Below are 17,404 nucleotides of genomic sequence, written 5' to 3'. Positions count from 1 at the left end.
GATCTGGTCAATTTTACACATACCTCTTACACACATCTTTTTTCTTTTCCCCTCCCTTCCCTTCTCTCCCCTCCCCTTCTCTTCCCTTTCCTTTTCAGTATCGTTAACATACAGTGTTAGGTTAGTTTCAGGTTCAGCAGTTCCATATAATACTCAGGTTTATCAAGTAAGTATACTCTTAATCCTCTCACTCATTGATCTTCTAAAAGAGATTTTAGGGGCACACTTCCTGAATTCCTTTATTGAGGAATTTTTATATGCTAGAAATTTATTAAAGAAGATAAAATTTACTTGGTGTTCACAAGGCATGTTATGGCACAGTTGAGCTAGAAATTTGTTTTGACCTGCCAGAAGCTTATAGCAAAACAAGAAAGTTCTTTTGAATCTAGCCACATGTCTTGGAAGGAATAGGAAGTGAAGCACGGGGGAAGGAGGGAAAGAACGGAATCTTGTCTCTAGGAACGCACTGTAAGGCTTAGCGTGTTCTGTCCTGTCTGCATTTCTCACATCATTTCAGAGATATGTTTGTGCTTTCCGAATTTTCAGTAACAAAATGGTTGTCAGTGCTCTGAGTTTTCAGTAGCTCCTTTTTTCTGAATAATTTAAGATATTTCTGGGCTATATAGATGGCGGGGATGAGATATTTAGAAAGTGTATATTACCAGGGTGCCTGGGTGGTTCAGTCAGTTAAGCAGTCTACTCTTGATTTCGGGCGGTAGAATTGAGCCCTACGTTGGACCCTGCACTCAGCGCCTGGTGTCTGCTTGTCCCTCTCTCTGCCCCTCCCCTGCTCATGCACCGGCATGAGCATGCTCTCTAAAATAAATTTAAAAATCTTAAAAAAAAAACTTAAAAAAAAAAAGAAAGTGCATATTATCAAAATGATTGTTGTCAGTAGAAAAAAGAATCAGGAAAAGTAATAAAATGAGAGGAAATCAAGATTTGGGGCTCATCAGCACCATCGAGGGAAAATACTTGTTAGGGAGTACTGTGTAACGATGATTGTTTATAACCTAATCTTCTGTCCCCAGAACAAGAGGCAGAGGAAGAGGACGAGGCAAGAGGCGATTTGGCCCTGGTCGACGACCAGGACGCCCTCCAAAATTTATCCGTTTGGAAATAACCAGTGAAAATGGGGACAAGTGTGACGACGGGACACAGGTAGCAGGGGAGGAAGAACTCTGTGTTAGACGCCTGCTCTGGGGATTTGGAACGATTACCAGGCTTCAGTACAGATACCTCCTGGAGGCTGATGGTCCTGCCATGTCAGAGCTTGGTGGCTTGTTAATTAGAGGATGACTGGGAGAAGGCGAGAAGAAGGCATTCTCAAAAAACCCAGAACATATTCTTGAATGTTACAACGAAAATCCAACTTTGCTGCCATCAAGATTTGAAATTGGGGGTGCTTGGGTGGCTCAGTCAGTTAAGTGTCTGACTCTTGATTTTACTCAGGTCACGATCTCGGATCAAGTCATGATCTCAGGGTCGTGAGATCGAGCCCCATCTTGGGTTCTGTGCTGGGCATGGAGCCTGCTTAAGATTCTGTCCCTCCCTCTCCCTCTCTCTTCACAACCCCACCCCTGCCACTAAAAAAAGGAGTTGAAATTGTCCAGATATTGTTGGGGGATGCTGTTTAATTAGTTTCAGTAGTTAAAATGGTCTTATTCCAGCTGAGTTCTCCTGTCAGAGTCTTTTCCTCATGAAGCAGTCTGGAATATCAAGGTTTTACATCCTGTGGATAGTTACCTAATCTTGGATAGTTTTCCCAGAGGGAGACTATTTTTTTCTGAGCATTAGGACTCTAGAGATTTAAAAAATAGGCAGCAGTTCTAAATCCTAGCTGGCACTCTAGCTTGAGTCTCTATCTAGCTGGGGAAATAATTCCTGGTTATTGCAATTTCAGGACTTGCTACATTTTTCCACCAAGGAACAGTTCGATGAGGCTGAGCCAGCTACTCTGAATGGGCTAGATCAACCAGAACAGACCACCCTCCCCATCCCTCAGCTGCCACAGGAAACCCAGCCTTCTCTGGAGCACGAGCCAGAAACTCATAGCCTACACCTGCAGCCCCAGCACGAGGAGAGCGTGCTGCCCACCCAGAGCACTCTGACGGCGGATGACATGCGCAGAGCCAAGCGTATTCGAGTAAGTGGGAAGCAGAGCTCCTCCTTCACGAGGTGCTGCCCTTTCTCCAGTCGACTGGCTTTCTAGATGCCATGTTTTTCCCAACTCACTCACCATCCACTCTGAAATCTTGCATCTAGCCTACCATACACTGGATCCCCTTATCTAGGAAGAATGTATTAACTACTTCTCAGTGTCTTTGTGTCCTGTGACAGCCTGGAATGGCTGGTCCTAGATTCCATCAATTTAGTGATGACACAGAAGCTTGGCTTTTGGCAGCTTCTGGATTAGGATAGTTCGAGTAGGATAGCTCTCTGGATCCCTAACCTCACAGATGGGAAATGGGGAAATAAGTAGGTTTAATTATAATAATTATTTACACTGAAGCCACTCTACTCCGTGCCTAATGATAGCTCTCAGATTAATTTCGGGTACATGAATTTGGTTGTCTACAGTTTCCAAAGGAAGACTGGCAAATGTCATTACTCATCATCGCAAAGGGACCTGTGTCCACATTGCTGTGGCAGGTAGAGTTTATACACCCGGGACAGCCTGACGTTAAGTACCAGATTTGGGAGTTGGTCATTGTTACACTTCTGTGGCCTGTGTCTCAACTGTAGACCATGCGGCCACCCAGCCTCCATGGCCTCCAGGTCAGATGTGTGTTACTCTTACCTCACAGATAGCACTGGAGTCTGAGTTAGTTCCTGGAGGAGAGGCATGTGGAGAACAATAGAGTTTTGTGGGATAAGCACATGTGCTGACCAGTTTACATCCAGACAACGAAGACTTATACCACTGTCTATGGCAGAGGTATATACTTCTATTGTACTTTATGTGTGGCTAGAAAGAGTTTTTTTTGTATAACTTTCTAGGCCTTACAGTTTTGAGAGACGTGGTTGTTTTTGCTCATGTTTCTTTTGGTCTTCTCACTTGCCTACACGTAGCTTATATTTCTCTTGGTCTTCTTACTTGCCTGTAGACTGGAAGAGACCTTGAAAAATAGTCTAGTCCATGCCTTCCTGTAAAAATACATTTAAAATTTATAGCAATATAATAACATTGAAAGGTTGTCAGCGCTCTGAGGCTAAGTAGTCTTTATTAGGGTCCTGTGATGGAAACGTAGAATTCTTTTGGCTCCATGTATATTCTTTCCAAAGGCTGTGGAAACATATGTAAATATAGACCAGAAAGGCAAAGAGGTATGAATTAATACCTTCTTAATCCATCATTCTACATTATTTCCCAATCTGCATTTTACTCTTGCTCCATGACTGTCTTTTCTGCTTTGGCCGTTCTGATTTTTCACCAAGTCCAGAGAAATGCTTACAAGATTTAATTTTTTTACAGGAAAAAAACCCCCATAAAAACAACCCAAACTGAAAGCCCACACATGCAGTGAAGTCGTGGTTGTACGAGCCCAGTGTAGCTCTAACTGTGTTCATATCCTTCAGTGCATTGGGTGTCTGGTTTGGGTACGAGATTCCTTGCGTCAAAGCAAAAGCCACGTGCACTTGGCTTTTGGAGGTCAGTCTTAGTTGAGCTCTTGTGTTTCTTTCTCTCACACCTTCTAAAAATTAGGGCTATGTATTTTTTCATCTTTTCTCTCCAGATTGGTAATGACCAACTGAAGGGAAGTCTTCCAATCCCATTGGTAATGTAACTATTTTTCTCTCCTCTAATGCTGCCTGCTCAGTTGGAGCTGCAGGTAGGTTCGTTTCCTGTGTTCCACGTAACAGAACGTTATTGACGTGTTTGCTGACCTGCTGTTCTTTGCAACCTGTACTTGCTAAAACCTGGTGGAATCTACCGTAATTGCAAATCAGTCGATGAATAACCATTTATTTTCAGGTAGACCGATGAATACATTGTGGGTGGCAGATTCCTCCTACCCCAGATGAAGGGTAGGACTAAGTGATCTCCAGGATCCCGTCCAGTTCTACAACAATTTGGATGACTTAGGGAATGGTAGTGAGATCTGACTGCATACTCAGCCCTGGCTAGGGACGCCATGCAATCTTCCCATGAGTCCTCTCCGCGAGGAGCTTACCATCTAATTAGGGAGAGAGTGCTCATGTAATGGATCTTAGAGTCAAGGGCTAAATTTGAAAGTGCAGCCTGTAATTGCTCTAGGAACTGGGAAGTGAGAAAGGCCAAAGAAAGATGAGAAGGGTTCAGGGAGTAGTTTGTGGAGGAAGCAAGCCTTAAAAGTTCTGGGAGAGAGACAGGAAGAAGTGGGCTGTTTCTAGGGCTCTTGGCCATAGGATCAAAGGCCAACACATAAGCATGTGCTTGGAATGGTTTTGGGACACTGCACATTGTAGCTTGACCCTAGCGTGGGGTGCCAGTTGAAGGACGGCGGAGAGTGAGGTACATTGGTAGGGCTAGCCCACTAAAGGCTTTGAAAATCTGGTAGAAATAGGCAGAGGAGTGTTAAAATAAACAAACAAATGAGCCAAAAAACAAGCAGGATTGATTTTTTTCTGGTATCAAGATCAAAATAATATGAAAAGTGATCAAGAATGAATTTCCTTTAGCTATTAATATCAAACCTCAGAAACAGTATAGGTCTTTGTCTACAAAGAATCTGTTGTCTTAGAATTCACTTCGATGTGAGTTGAACCCCCATTGCAGATGGCAGCAATCATAGCATTTTGGCACCCAGAGTATCTTCTGGACCGTATAGTGTTGTGTGCCTGGCTGACGGCAACTCAGGGGTCAGAAGATCCATAATGGATCCGTCTGTGCTTTTTCTGCCACTTCTCATGGTTTCTTCTAGCAATGTGTGCCAGCAGAGCTCTGAGCTACACTGGAATGTAGAATTAGAGTAGAAATGGCCTGCAAGTGGGTCAAGGGGTGGGGACAGTTTCAGCACTTTCACTGCCTTGTACTGTGTAGATTACATGAGGATCAGAGGAATATGATCTTCAGGGCTCCATGGGAATTAAAAGGACAACAAAAACAAGGTCTGTGGACAGAACTAAGACCGAGGAGCCCAGTGGCTGCTCAGCGATCAAGTGTCTGAGGATATTCAAACTAATCAGAAATGACAGAAGACTTATTAGCATAATAGTCCAAAACAAAACCGGGTTCTAGATTTGGCACCCCAAGAGGAGTGGAATCCCCAATGGAACCAAGAGCAATTGTACATTGTGTCTGCCCTTGGAAACCATATCAAACTTGGATAAAGGAAATGATTCTTACATGCTGAAAGCACTCTATATCTTGCATGTCTGAATCTCGGGATAGTACTTGTTTGTTTGCAATATTTCCATTAAGTTTTCAAAGTCGCCCGAATAGTGAGAGCTTTTCTGTGCAATAAATATTTGTTCAGATAGAGTAAAAAGATTGGGTACCTGTCGAACAGGATGATAAAGCACAAGCAGACTCTGTGGCTGACATGAGGGTGGTCTGCACCTGCAGATCTCTGCAGGTGCTGTAGAAGGATCTTGAAAGAATTCTTTCTGTTTCTCATATGAAATGCATTTCATTAATTCTGGAGTTTTTATTGAACACTTCCTATGAGCTAAGCTATATGTGAAGGGATCTAGATACAAAGGAGAATATGATATAATGCAGTCCTGAAGCAGTCTCCGTCCACTGGGGAACACAACAGAATTTCTAAGTATCACCTCAAGATAAACGAGTAGGTAAAATCTCTCTCCTGGCCCTGAGAGAGAACCCAGAGGAGGAAGTTTTCTGTCATATAGTAACTGTGTTCAGAATTTTCACTATAGAAAAAAAGGTTATTCTGCTTTTTTCTGAATGATTATTTCCCACTGAATTTAGTTTAGAAGCTGCTTCTTGTTGGGGGTTAAGCATGGTTCATTGTATTTTTTTCATTGCACCAATAACGTATCAAGGTCTCCATTAATGCTTCAGTTACTATTTCCTTGGTTATGTAAGCATACCCATTCACAGATACTTTTTTTTTTTTTTTTTTTTTGAGGGAATTCCCCTCCTCCCCAGAGCTCTTTAGAGCTTTCCCTCTGGTCTTTTGAGGAACCTATGAGTGAGTCTTCATTATAGTATAGCTAAAATATTGATTCTGTATTCCCTGTGTGAAAGATGATTCTGTTGATCTGCTCTCAGTAGAGCATAAGTTGTTTTTCCAGTGGTAGTGATGAATTTGCACTGAATATCCGTATTTTCTCACTTGGATTCCCTATAACAAGAGCGTGAATTTACAATAAAATGGCTAATCAGCATTAGAAGCACAATCTGTGACAGCAAAAAAAAAAAAAAAAAAAAAAGGAAAATTGAGTAGTCTAGACAGGGAACAAAAAAATAGTCTTAACTTTGTTATCATGGCCTTTTTTTTTTTTTAAGATTTTATTTATTTATTTGTCAGAGAGAGAGAGAGAGAGGGAGAGAGAGCGAGCACAGGCAGACAGAATGGCAGGCAGAGGCAGAGGGAGAAGCAGGCTCCCTGATGAGCAAAGAGCCTGACGTGGGACTCGATCCCAGGACGCTGGGATCATGACCTGAGCCGAAGGCAGTTGCTTAACCAACTGAGCCATCCAGGCGTCCCTTATCATGGCCTTTTAACCAGTGGAACTAACTAGCTACACAGAGAACTTGTCTTCTGCATTTTCTAAGTAGGAAGTGGTCAAATATACACATTCCATTTATAATGTGTGCTCATATATCCTTATCTCATGAATGAACATGTTCATATATATCTGTATCCTTCATTTCTCTTTCAAGTTCTCTTTCTTAAATTGAGATATAATTCATGGACCCTAAAATTCACCCTTTTACAAGCAGTGTTTAGAATATTCTCAGTTGTGTAACCATCACCACTAGAATTCCAGAACATTTTCATCATTCTCCAAGAAACCTTGTATCCATTACCTCCTTCACCAGCCCCTGGCAAGTACTACTCTTCCGTTTTTTTATATCTTTTTTTTTCCTAAACATTTTAATCAAGCTTTGAATTCCTTTTCTCAAGAACTTCAGCAAGTCACATTTGGCTGACTTGCTCCAACCTCATTCATGCATGTGTGACTCATCCCACGTCACTTCTTCTAAATCTCCAATTGTTGCTCTGCTCAACTCCGGAATTTGTTTTATCATACAGATCTTTTATTGGGAATGCTATTTTGGCTGTGACTGACTTAAATTATTTAAAAAAAAAAAAAAAGAACCCAAACAAACCCATACATCCATAAGTATCGTAAGACATAAAAAAGGTTTGCTTTTCAGGGGGATCTTCTCTGGGCATGGGTTTAGTTTTCACGTCTTCACCAGAAAAATCTTTCCACTGTGTGTCCTGGAGTTTAACGTCTATGAAAAGTCTGACTGCAGAGACGATCCTCTTTCTCTGTAGGTGTGCGAGCTGCTTGCCGGCTTGACTCCTCGCTGAATGATCCCGTTTGTGTGTGTCTTTCAGAACGCAGCTCTTCAGCATCTGTTTATTCGAAAGTCCTTCCGGCCTTTTAAGTGTTTGCAATGTGGGAAGGCCTTCCGGGAAAAGGACAAACTGGACCAACATTTGCGTTTCCACGGGCGGGAGGGGAACTGCCCGCTGACCTGTGATCTCTGTAACAAGGGCTTCATCAGCAGTGCGTCCCTGGAGAGCCACATGAAGCTCCATTCGGACCAGAAGACTTATTCTTGCATTTTTTGCCCAGAATCCTTTGACCGCCTTGATCTGTTGAAGGATCATGTGGCCATTCATATCAATGATGGCTGCTTCACGTGCCCAACTTGTAAGAAACGATTCCCAGATTTTATCCAGGTGAGTGTCTATTCCTGAGACTCCCGTACGCTTTTCTTCTTTGTTAAAAGAAACTTCGATGTTTGGAAAATTGAGACTGCCTACCGCCTGCATTTTCATCCCGTCCTTGAAACAACTTTACGGTTGAGAACGGTATTTCTTCAATCAAGCTACTTTTGATAAGTGACACATCATCATAACCCTTAATTGTCCAAATCAGACATTGGCATTGAAACATTTAAGTTGTATTACAAGGAACAAATACCCAGATCTGATTATCATTTTTACAAAGTCTTTCTTAATCTTTGCCAGTACGCTCTACTCATAAAATGTAGAGAGCCTGTAGAAGACATACTCCCATTTCTTGGCCTGGAAACATTTTCTCTCTACTACTGTGGTATCCTGTCTTGCTTTACTAAGGTCATGCATTTTGGAAGGAGACAAAGAGAGTTGGTATATAATATACTTTTGTATCAAGCACTGACCTCCTTCCCTGGACTATATTCTGGAGCAAAATAGGTGAGGATAAATTCCAGAATATTCATGATTTCATTTGAACGTCAAGTGATGATCTGCTAGTTCTATGTTAGTCAATGAATAATTAAATATAAATATCTAGTAAAAATATTTTCTCTTTTAAAAAAAAATTACCTAGACAAAAGGAGCTCATAGTTCTGCTAGTATGGGGAACCTTGGTAATTTTGTCACTCTACAACAATTAGAAAAGTGGCTTATGGCAGAATCTAATGGCAAAAGAGACTCAAAAAACAATGAAGCAAAATATCTTATAGGAATAGTTTGCTACGACTCACTACTTAGATGTCGTTCACAGCTCTCCTTCACTGGGTATTTATGGCTAAGGAAATTCAGAGGTCATATTCCTTTATTTAAATTATCCAAAAGTATGGGGAATAAGTCCCAATTAAGGAGAAATGATACTGGTATTGTGTTGTTCTCAGAAAAGGGTAATGTATTTTATATCATCAAATTCATGTCTTTATTCTTCAGAACCTGATTTGTTTATTAATTCCAAGATTTTATTTATTTATTTGAAAGAGTACACAAGCGAGGGGAGTAGGAGAGGGAAAGGCAGACTCCCCTCTGAGCAGGGATCACGATATAGGGCTCCATCCTAGGACCCTGGGATCATGACCTGAGCTGAAGGCAGACGCTTAAGGAACTGAGTCACCCACGCATCCCTGTCGGAACCTGATTTGATGGAAAGATGTAAAAGGACCAAATACTGAAAGGGGGCTAAATTGCTTTTTTACATGTTGGAGGCAGGAAAGAGAAAGAATCTTTTTTTTAATCTTTCTGTGGATAATTTTTACCGAGATTTATTTAAATCCAGAGGAATTCTGCTTTTAATCTTAAAAAAGGAGAGAAAGAAAAATGGGTCTCATGCGATCAGGGCTTTAACTGAGCAAGTACTCTTTGTTCCTCTTCTTCAAGTTATATGGAGGTTAAGATTTATAAGGCTTTCTGGCTTCTTGTTGTGTTTCTTTGTGACAGGGGTGCTGTGTGTGATTGAGGTCACTTACCAATCCCATCTGATTGGGTGAGGCCGCGGGGCCGATGAAATCCATGGGAATGCGTTTGGCTCCCTCTAGTGTTCATAAGCCGCCATTTGTCCTTTCCTTGGGTCCTCTGACTGACTCGTGTCTTCAACTGCCAGGTGAAAAAACACGTGCGAAGCTTCCACTCCGAAAAGATCTACCAGTGTACGGAGTGCGACAAGGCGTTCTGCCGGCCCGACAAACTGCGCCTGCACATGCTCCGACATTCGGACCGCAAAGATTTCCTGTGTTCCACATGTGGGAAACAATTTAAGGTACAGAAGCAGTGAACGGCCTGACGTTCTCACGGTCACGGAAATTTCGCGGGGCTAAGGATTCGTGCCTGTTCACGCCATCAGTTAATCACCTGCTTACAAAGAGCTGAACTAGGGATGCATTTTATGTCTCGCGTTTGACGTGGTTATTATGATGAAATGAGGGGAAATCTCACCTTAATATCCCCAAATAATTAATATAATTGCTGAAAGAGTGATAACCCATCTCCTTAAAAAATCCAAATGTATAATAAGTGGAACTACATTGCTTTGAAGTCCCGAGAGAACAATGCGTTTACTTACCAAATGGAGAGATTTTTATTGGGGACCTATTACGTATCAGAGCCTGGAGATGGAGCCCTGAAGGTCTCAGACCTGTCCTCTAAGGAAGGCAGGAGATCTGTGGGATGCCGAATGGCTTGGGCAACTTTGGGAAAGAGTCATGCCTCCAGGATTAAAAGAAGACCTCGTAAGTATTGGTAGCCTGCCTAGACTTTAGAAGAAGCAAGGGGCAAACTCACAGGAGACTCAGGGATAAGAGTTAAACAAGGAAATAGGAAAAGAGTAAAGTATGTTTCATTGGGAAATCAGATGGCTCACATTGAATAGAGAAACACTAGTAAGTGTGACTGTAGATCATGCTGTCACAGAAACTGGAAAAGAATCAGAGACGGATGCAGAAGGGAAAAACTAATTTTAAAAAGATGCATCGTATAGAATTTGGAGATGATAAAGAGATATAGGAAGTAATTTTCAATCTTTAACCTGATATGTCATCGAATATAATCCTGCTGGCATTCAGTGTACGGTAGCACAGTTTGGGCCTTTGCGGAGAACTCTAATGTGACCTCTAAATAGGCCTAGGTTCTTTTTCATTTCTTTTATTATCATTATTATTATTTATTTATTTATTTATTTATTTTTTAAAAAGATTTTATTTATTTATTTGACAGACAGAGATCACAAGTAGGCAGAGAGGCAGGCAGAGAGAGAGAGAGAGAGAGGGGTGGAAACAGGCTCCCCACTGAGCAGAGAGCCTGATGCGGGGCTCGATCCCAGGACCCTGAGATCATGACCTGAGCTGAAGGCAGAGGCTTAACCTACTGAGCCACTGAGGTGCCCCTCTTTTTCGTTTCTTAATTAAAAAACACCAGCAAGGGGACACCTGGGTGGCTCAGTGGGTTAAGCCTCTGCCTTCAGCTCAGGTCATGATCTCAGGGTCCTGGGGTCGAGTCCCGCATGGGGCTCTCTGCTCAGCAGGGAGCCTGCTTCCCCACCTTCTCTCTCTCTCTGCCTGCTTCTCTGCCTACTTGTGATCTCTCTCTGTCAAATGAATAAATAAAAATCTTAAAAAAAAAAAAACCACCACCAACAATCTATCTAAAAGGGTCCCTATCTTATGATGTTAACAGATTGTTCATCCATCCGTCCTACCATTTGATACTTGATATTTTTTTATTCTCTCTTTTGTGCCTGATCTCATTTTAGTACCAGGCATGTGAAAAACCTTGCTCCTTTCACTTTCTCTTTCACTCTCACCCGATGTATTAGGGTAGGGTTCAAGCAGGAATGCAAACCCACTAGAGTTATGCAGCGAGGGAGTTTCTTATAGGAATAAGAACATCATAGAAGAAGATAGAGAAGCAAGGATCTGGCAGGAGAAGTTGGAGGATCGGAGAGAAGTCACTAATGTACCCTTCTGCAGCCCTGGTCTGGGCGGACAATGGGCACTTCCCTGGGAATCTGGGGACCCTGGCACCTTCAGCGTGCTCATGAAAGAGAGCCGGTGCTGGCCACAGAGGAATCTTCCTGCCTGTGGCGGTGGACATGGAGTTGCCCGCGGTGCCTGCTCTCAGCAGGAGAGCTGGTGGCTCAGTAGGAGCCAGCAAGGGTGAGCGGGGCCATCCTGGCAACCCACCTCCGGCTCCTGGAGCATCCTGGCCACTGCTTCCTTCCCGTCTTCCAGTCTGGTGTGAGCCTGTCTCCTCGTGAAGACTGAGAACCATGCTAGGAAGGGGATCCATGTCAATACAGTTAGTTCTCCTTAGCCGAGTTGAAACAGTATAAAAGCACAACCCATCTACAGTTCATTTTTCAGACTATAATGAGGTATTTTTCTAGAGAACAAATTGGATATCATGTGCCTTCAGAAAAACCCTTTAATTTTAATAGCGTCTTAGATAGATTTCAAAGTGCTTATCACGTAGAAGTCACCCCAAGGGGCACCTGGCTGTTTCAGTCAGTAGAGCATGCAACTCTTCCTCTCAGGTCACCCAACGTTGGGCATATAGGCTTACTTACAAAAAAAAAAAAAAAGCCACCACAAAATCTGGCTTCCGTAATAGAATATATAGAGAGAGTTGTCAGCTCACTGTGTTGTACACCTGAAACTGATATAATATTGTGTGTCACCCAAACTCTAGTTAAAAACAGGGCCTGGCTCCCAGTTACCTGTGCAGTTCTCCCTTCCCCTTTGTACTCTGCTCTGCTGAACCGTGGGGTTTACTGCAGTGTGGCATGCTGGGGGCTTTGCATCTGTTCTCCTTCTCAACCCACTGCTTGAAATACGCTTTCAGACTCTCTCATCCTTCCGCCTGGCTGATGTTACTTCATACAGAGGCATTTCTTGATGCCCCCCTCCCCGGATTAAGTGCTTCTCCTGTGTATTCCCATAGAACCCTTAACTTGTGAGCCTGTTGTAGCACTTTTACTGAATTGTAATTGTCCTACTACAAGCTCCAAAAGGTAGGACCTCTTGACTTTTAGGTGCTCTCACTTTAAAGAGGAAATCTGACATGTGCATTGAAAATTGTTACTGCTCCTGGGGGGCCTGGCTGGCTCAGTGGGAAGGACACTCGACTCTTGATCTCAGGGTCATGAGCTCAAGACCCAGGTTGGGTGTAGAAATTACTTCAGTAAATTAAACTTCAAAAAAAATTATTTCTGCTACTGTAATAGAGAGAAAAAAAATGCCACGAGAAGGGTTCGATCTGATTTGGGGTATAGGTGACACTTGAATTCCCTTAAGGGTGGGGAAGAGGGAGCCTGCTAGAGAAAGGGGTGGGAGGAGGACAGGGAGAGGGGTAAAGACACTCCAGGGGCATTTTTCAGCTGGGCTGAACTAAGGCCCAGGCAATGAGCATGGAGAAGAGGGCCTGTATTCAAGACAAACATCTGAGGGAGAATTTGTAGGACTTCGTGTCTGGATGCCAGGCTGATGGGTGGACAGAGAGAAATTGGGCTGTGCAGCTTGGGAGGCTAGATCCTTGGGAACATTGCTGATCCAGCAGCAGGGTTTAGGCAGGAGGAGAGAGTGGGGCATAATGGATTGGTTTTAGGGCCGTTAGGATGGAAAATGCTGAGAAATGGCCTTCAGCGAATGTGTATGCAGAGCTGGGTGTAGTAGGAGCAGGTGGCTTTCAGGCTCACGTAATGATTCAGTTATAATAAGTGGGTCCTTTAAAGAGAATGGGTGGGGGGAGATTAGTGAAGACCAATGCTGGGGAAAAAGTAGAAATATAATAGAAGTCTGAGGTGTTGAGCTTTATCTAAAGACACTCAGAAATACTGTTATTTAGGACAGGGCTTGTAATCCAGACTTCACTGCAGCGTAGGAGACGATGAAATTCTCTGATGGGCTTCCCGGGAATGAGGTGGGTGGGGTAGGAGGAGAGAGTGGTCGTGTTTTATCCATGGCAGCAGAAGGAGGAGGTAAGTGAGGGGTCCTAGCGTTGAACTCTGAACTTCGAATGGTTCCCAATACTCGGTGGGCACTCGAGAAATACTTGATAGATGAACGTGCTGAGAAAAGGCAGCGGTTAAATAGAAGTCCTTATACCAGAATGTGGGGAGAACTGTTCTGTGGAAAGGGCCAGAATCTTTATCAGGCCAATAAGAGTTTAATCATGTCCAAGAGAAGAGAGAAATGCTGAAGAAGGGAGCTGGCATGTTTCTGAATTTTTTTCCATTGGGATAGGCTCTGCCTGATTTTCTCTCTACGGACTCGTATAAACCTGTATCGCTAGATTAGGTCATCAGACTAAGACCTGTGACCTAGACCATATACTCCATCCATAGTGGGCAGTGTGATTGTTTACATGAACTTCTAAATCCGTAAGATGAGAAATACTTAAATTTATGTGGGATTTGGAAAAGCATCATAATGTTTGTTAGAATGTGTGGGAACTGAACATACACATGGCTTTGTAAATACAGTATTACCTATCATTCGTTATCAATGTATCTTGTAATTTTTTTTTTTTTTTAAAGATCTTGTTTGACAGGGGGAGCAACAGGCAGAGGCAGAGGGAGAAGCAGGCTTCCCACTGAGCAGGGAGCCCGATTCGGGGCTTGATTCCAGGGCCTTGGGGCCATAACCTGAGCCTAAGGCAGACGTTTAACTGACTGGAGCACCCAGGTGCCCCTGTCTTGTAATTCTTAATACCAAGTTCATTCCATTATCCTTTGATCTTCTCCATAATACACATAATTTCTTCCTTCCCAAAAGGCAAGGCTCAGTGGAGCACACTTATTTGCTATCAGACAGGGTTTTGCCATGTCCTTGTCTGTTGTCCTTGTCCCTGTCCAGCACCCTAGCAACTCGGATGCCTCTTGGTAGGTTGTGCTTACTGGTAACTTGTAACTTGCTTTTTTTAATCCCTTCAATTAAAAATTTTCTGCCCTCGGCTCCCCCCTTCCCCTGCCTTTTCAAACATTCTCTCTAACTAGCGGAAAGACAAGCTACGGGAACATATGCAGAGAATGCACAACCCTGAGAGGGAGGCCAAGAAGGCTGACCGCATCAGCCGCTCCAAGACGTTCAAGCCTCGCATCACGTCCACGGACTACGACAGCTTCACGTTCAAGTGCCGCTTGTGTATGATGGGCTTCCGGAGACGAGGCATGCTGGTCAGTGCCAAGCGGCTACCAGACCCACCCGCTTCTGTTTATGGTGATGGCTTCTGTGCAGTATTCTGTGCGAAATTCTCAGTAGGTTTTGTCAGGGGCTAGAGGAAAAGCCAGAAGCACGTGACGCCCAATTTGGAGTTCTTCCCAGTGTCCCTTTGCCCTCCTGTGGCACAGCTCATTTCTCCTGACCTCTTGGGACGAGTCTTTCTCTGTCACTTCTTATTACAAGTTTTCTTTTGCTTTGCCCTGCTCAGTCTCTGCCCTTCTATTTCATTTCCTTCTCTCTTGTGTTCCTGAACATCCTTTCTGGTGGGGTTTATCCTTCTCCCCAGTTGCTCCCTTAATGCCTCCCCTTTCCAGATGCAAAAGAGCAGTAGTAGGAAACTGCCCTTCAAAGCAGGGTGTGTGCACTGGGTTCATGCTATTTCCTTTCTCATCGTGGAATCCGCAGTGACCCTTCAGTGATTTGCTGAATGACTGGTAACTCCTGCTAACCGTGACTGTTAAGGCTTCATGTCAGATGGGCCTGGAAATGCGAGATCTGGCCACATGCCTTACTGTTTTGGGGCATGGCTTCAGAGGATTCCATCTTCTGGCAGTCAAGACCGGAGCATTTGGTTCTCTTCTCTTTGTAATGGGTTCTCTTTTTCTCGTTTGCTTTTTTCCCCTTTAGGTAAATCACTTATCAAAGAGGCACCCAGACATGAAGATTGAGGAGGTGCCGGAGCTAACCCTCCCCATCATAAAGCCCAACCGCGACTACTTTTGTCAGTATTGTGATAAGGTAAAAGGAAACTATCCACGCTGGGATGCGTCTCTGGGAGCCCTTTGTCTGCATGTATAAATATACTGGGATCTTACAGTTACTCTTAACAGATGGTCCCCTGGCTCTCAGTAGTTTTCCATTCAGATGAGCAAGGGCTACAAGTGCCGTCTCATTTTAAGCCAAAATTTTTTTCCTAAGCTTTAGTTGACTTTGTGTTTAATGTTTTTCCTTCTCTCTGTGGTTTTGTTTTAAAAAGTAGAGGCTTACCAAGGGCTTAGTATATAAATTCATTTTAAATTCCTAGGCTCTAAAATGAAATTGTTTATCATCCTACTTGTAAAATATATACAATGGGTTTGGGATTTCTAGAAGATTGAGTAGGATGTGGACAAGTTTTGCAATGGAAGACTGTACTATTTCGTCCTTACTTTTGTGCAGTTACAAAAAAAACCAAATATACACCTATTGTTTCATTGTAATATTGTTTCCTTATACGATGTAGTTGTGTTAGCTCAAAACTGGGAAACTTTTTATTTATTTATTTATTTTATTATATATATATATTTTAAAGATTTTATTTATTTATTTGACAGACAGAGATCATAAGTAGGCAGAGGCAGGCAGAGAGCGAGAAGGGGAAGCAGGCTCCCCTCTGAGCAGAGAGCCCGATGTGGGGCTCGATCCCAGGACCCCGGGATCATGACCTGAGCCGAAGGCAGAGGCTTTAACCCACTGAGCCACGCAGGCGCCCCTGGGAAACTTTTTAAAGCATAGATTTACCATTGGAGGTACTAGTCACTTATAGACTTGCCATTTTGGAAGATTCTTTGACATCTAGTAAACATATGAGAGCTTTTGTAGAAAGGCTAAGTGGGATGATCTGGGCTTTGAAACAATTCTTTTTCTGTGATTGTGTATCTACCTCTTAAACTTCAGGGTAAGGGGTATTTTTATTATTACTATCTTAGATGTATAAATTCTAGAGAGATGCCTAGCCTATCTACATTATGTTCTTATTTTATATATCCTTCATTATAGCTGTTCATATATTTTATTTTGGGCTACCTGAATACCTTTTCTTATTTCTCCTATCTAACAACGGAATTGTTAGAGAGTGTGCTTTAAAGTAAGAAGGTGGACCCGTATGCTGCTTTTGTGACAAAGCATTTGAATTTGCAGGTTTACAAAAGTGCCAGCAAGCGAAAAGCCCATATTCTGAAGAACCATCCAGGGGCTGAGCTCCCACCGAGCATTCGCAAACTCCGTCCAGCTGGCCCTGGAGAGCCAGACCCCATGCTGAGCACCCACACCCAGCTCACGGGCACAATAGCCACCCCCCCTGTCTGCTGCCCTCACTGCTCCAAACAGTACAGCAGCAAGGTATGGGAAGGGCTTTGAATGCATCTGAATCAAGGTCATTATTGAAGGAATCTCCTAAGAGAAGGTGGCAGTTGGCTTCTTCTGGATTGATGGGGGCTGTCAGAGGTGTTTTCCTAGTTCAGATGGCTAAGGAGCTACTTCCTGAGAATAGGAACTGTAAATCCAGTATGGGAAGAGGATATGTGGAATTTCCCCAGAGTTAGTGTATCTCATACATAACCTGAGCATTCAGTTGGTTTCCTTTCCCCTCGGTATGCTGAAGGTTTCGTGTTAGAATAGTTATGCTCCTGCTTTATGAGCTCAGGTTTACTTCTGTAGGAACTTCTACAGGTTTACTTCTTCTATAGGTTTACTTCTAGGAACTCCCTACTTCTGTAGGAACTATGTAGGAACTTACATGAGAGATCTTGAAAAGGGGGTCATTCTTGGTTGTGGGGGGCGGGGAGCTTGTGATTGGTTGCTGCAGGTACTGGGGGGATGAGGGGTTACCATGAATGAGATGTGTTGCCCTTGCCTGATGGTGTGGGGTCCCATGGGTGTTCAGTTTCTTCTCTACCTCTTCTTTTTCTCTCGTAAACCCTGTGCTGCTTTGGGAGGAGCACCATACCTTCTTTCTTTCAAGGCAAATCCAGAAAGACTTTAGGACTCTTGGCAGGGTTTGAGTTTGAGAAAAAT

At 43.2% G+C, this 17,404-nt stretch overlaps 1 protein-coding gene across 6 annotated transcripts in view; it reads left to right on the top strand.

Moving 5' to 3' along the window:
• The window catches only part of PRDM10 (PR/SET domain 10), a 96,301-nt gene that overhangs the window by 64,320 nt on the left and 14,577 nt on the right, over positions 1 to 17,404 (top strand). For 3 of the 6 annotated variants that reach the window (XM_032868929.1, XM_032868926.1, XM_032868927.1), the window contains 8 exons: positions 1,032 to 1,161; positions 1,904 to 2,146; positions 3,822 to 3,833; positions 7,518 to 7,865; positions 9,520 to 9,675; positions 14,404 to 14,583; positions 15,257 to 15,367; positions 16,529 to 16,729. In XM_032868929.1, the coding sequence (XP_032724820.1) occupies positions 1,032 to 1,161; positions 1,904 to 2,146; positions 3,822 to 3,833; positions 7,518 to 7,865; positions 9,520 to 9,675; positions 14,404 to 14,583; positions 15,257 to 15,367; positions 16,529 to 16,729 (1,381 nt within the window). The remainder of the gene's footprint in view (positions 1 to 1,031; positions 1,162 to 1,903; positions 2,147 to 3,821; positions 3,834 to 7,517; positions 7,866 to 9,519; positions 9,676 to 14,403; positions 14,584 to 15,256; positions 15,368 to 16,528; positions 16,730 to 17,404) is intronic. The other 3 variants (XM_032868930.1, XM_032868928.1, XM_032868931.1) reach the window with 2 other exon arrangements.

Source organism: Lontra canadensis, unplaced genomic scaffold (assembly GCF_010015895.1).
Source record: "Lontra canadensis isolate GAN:19392208 unplaced genomic scaffold, GSC_riverotter_1.0 scaffold36, whole genome shotgun sequence".
NCBI classification, from domain to species: Eukaryota; Metazoa; Chordata; class Mammalia; order Carnivora; family Mustelidae; genus Lontra; species Lontra canadensis.
Note: the sequence above shows the minus strand (reverse complement) of the source record. Positions and strands in the feature narration are given on the sequence as shown.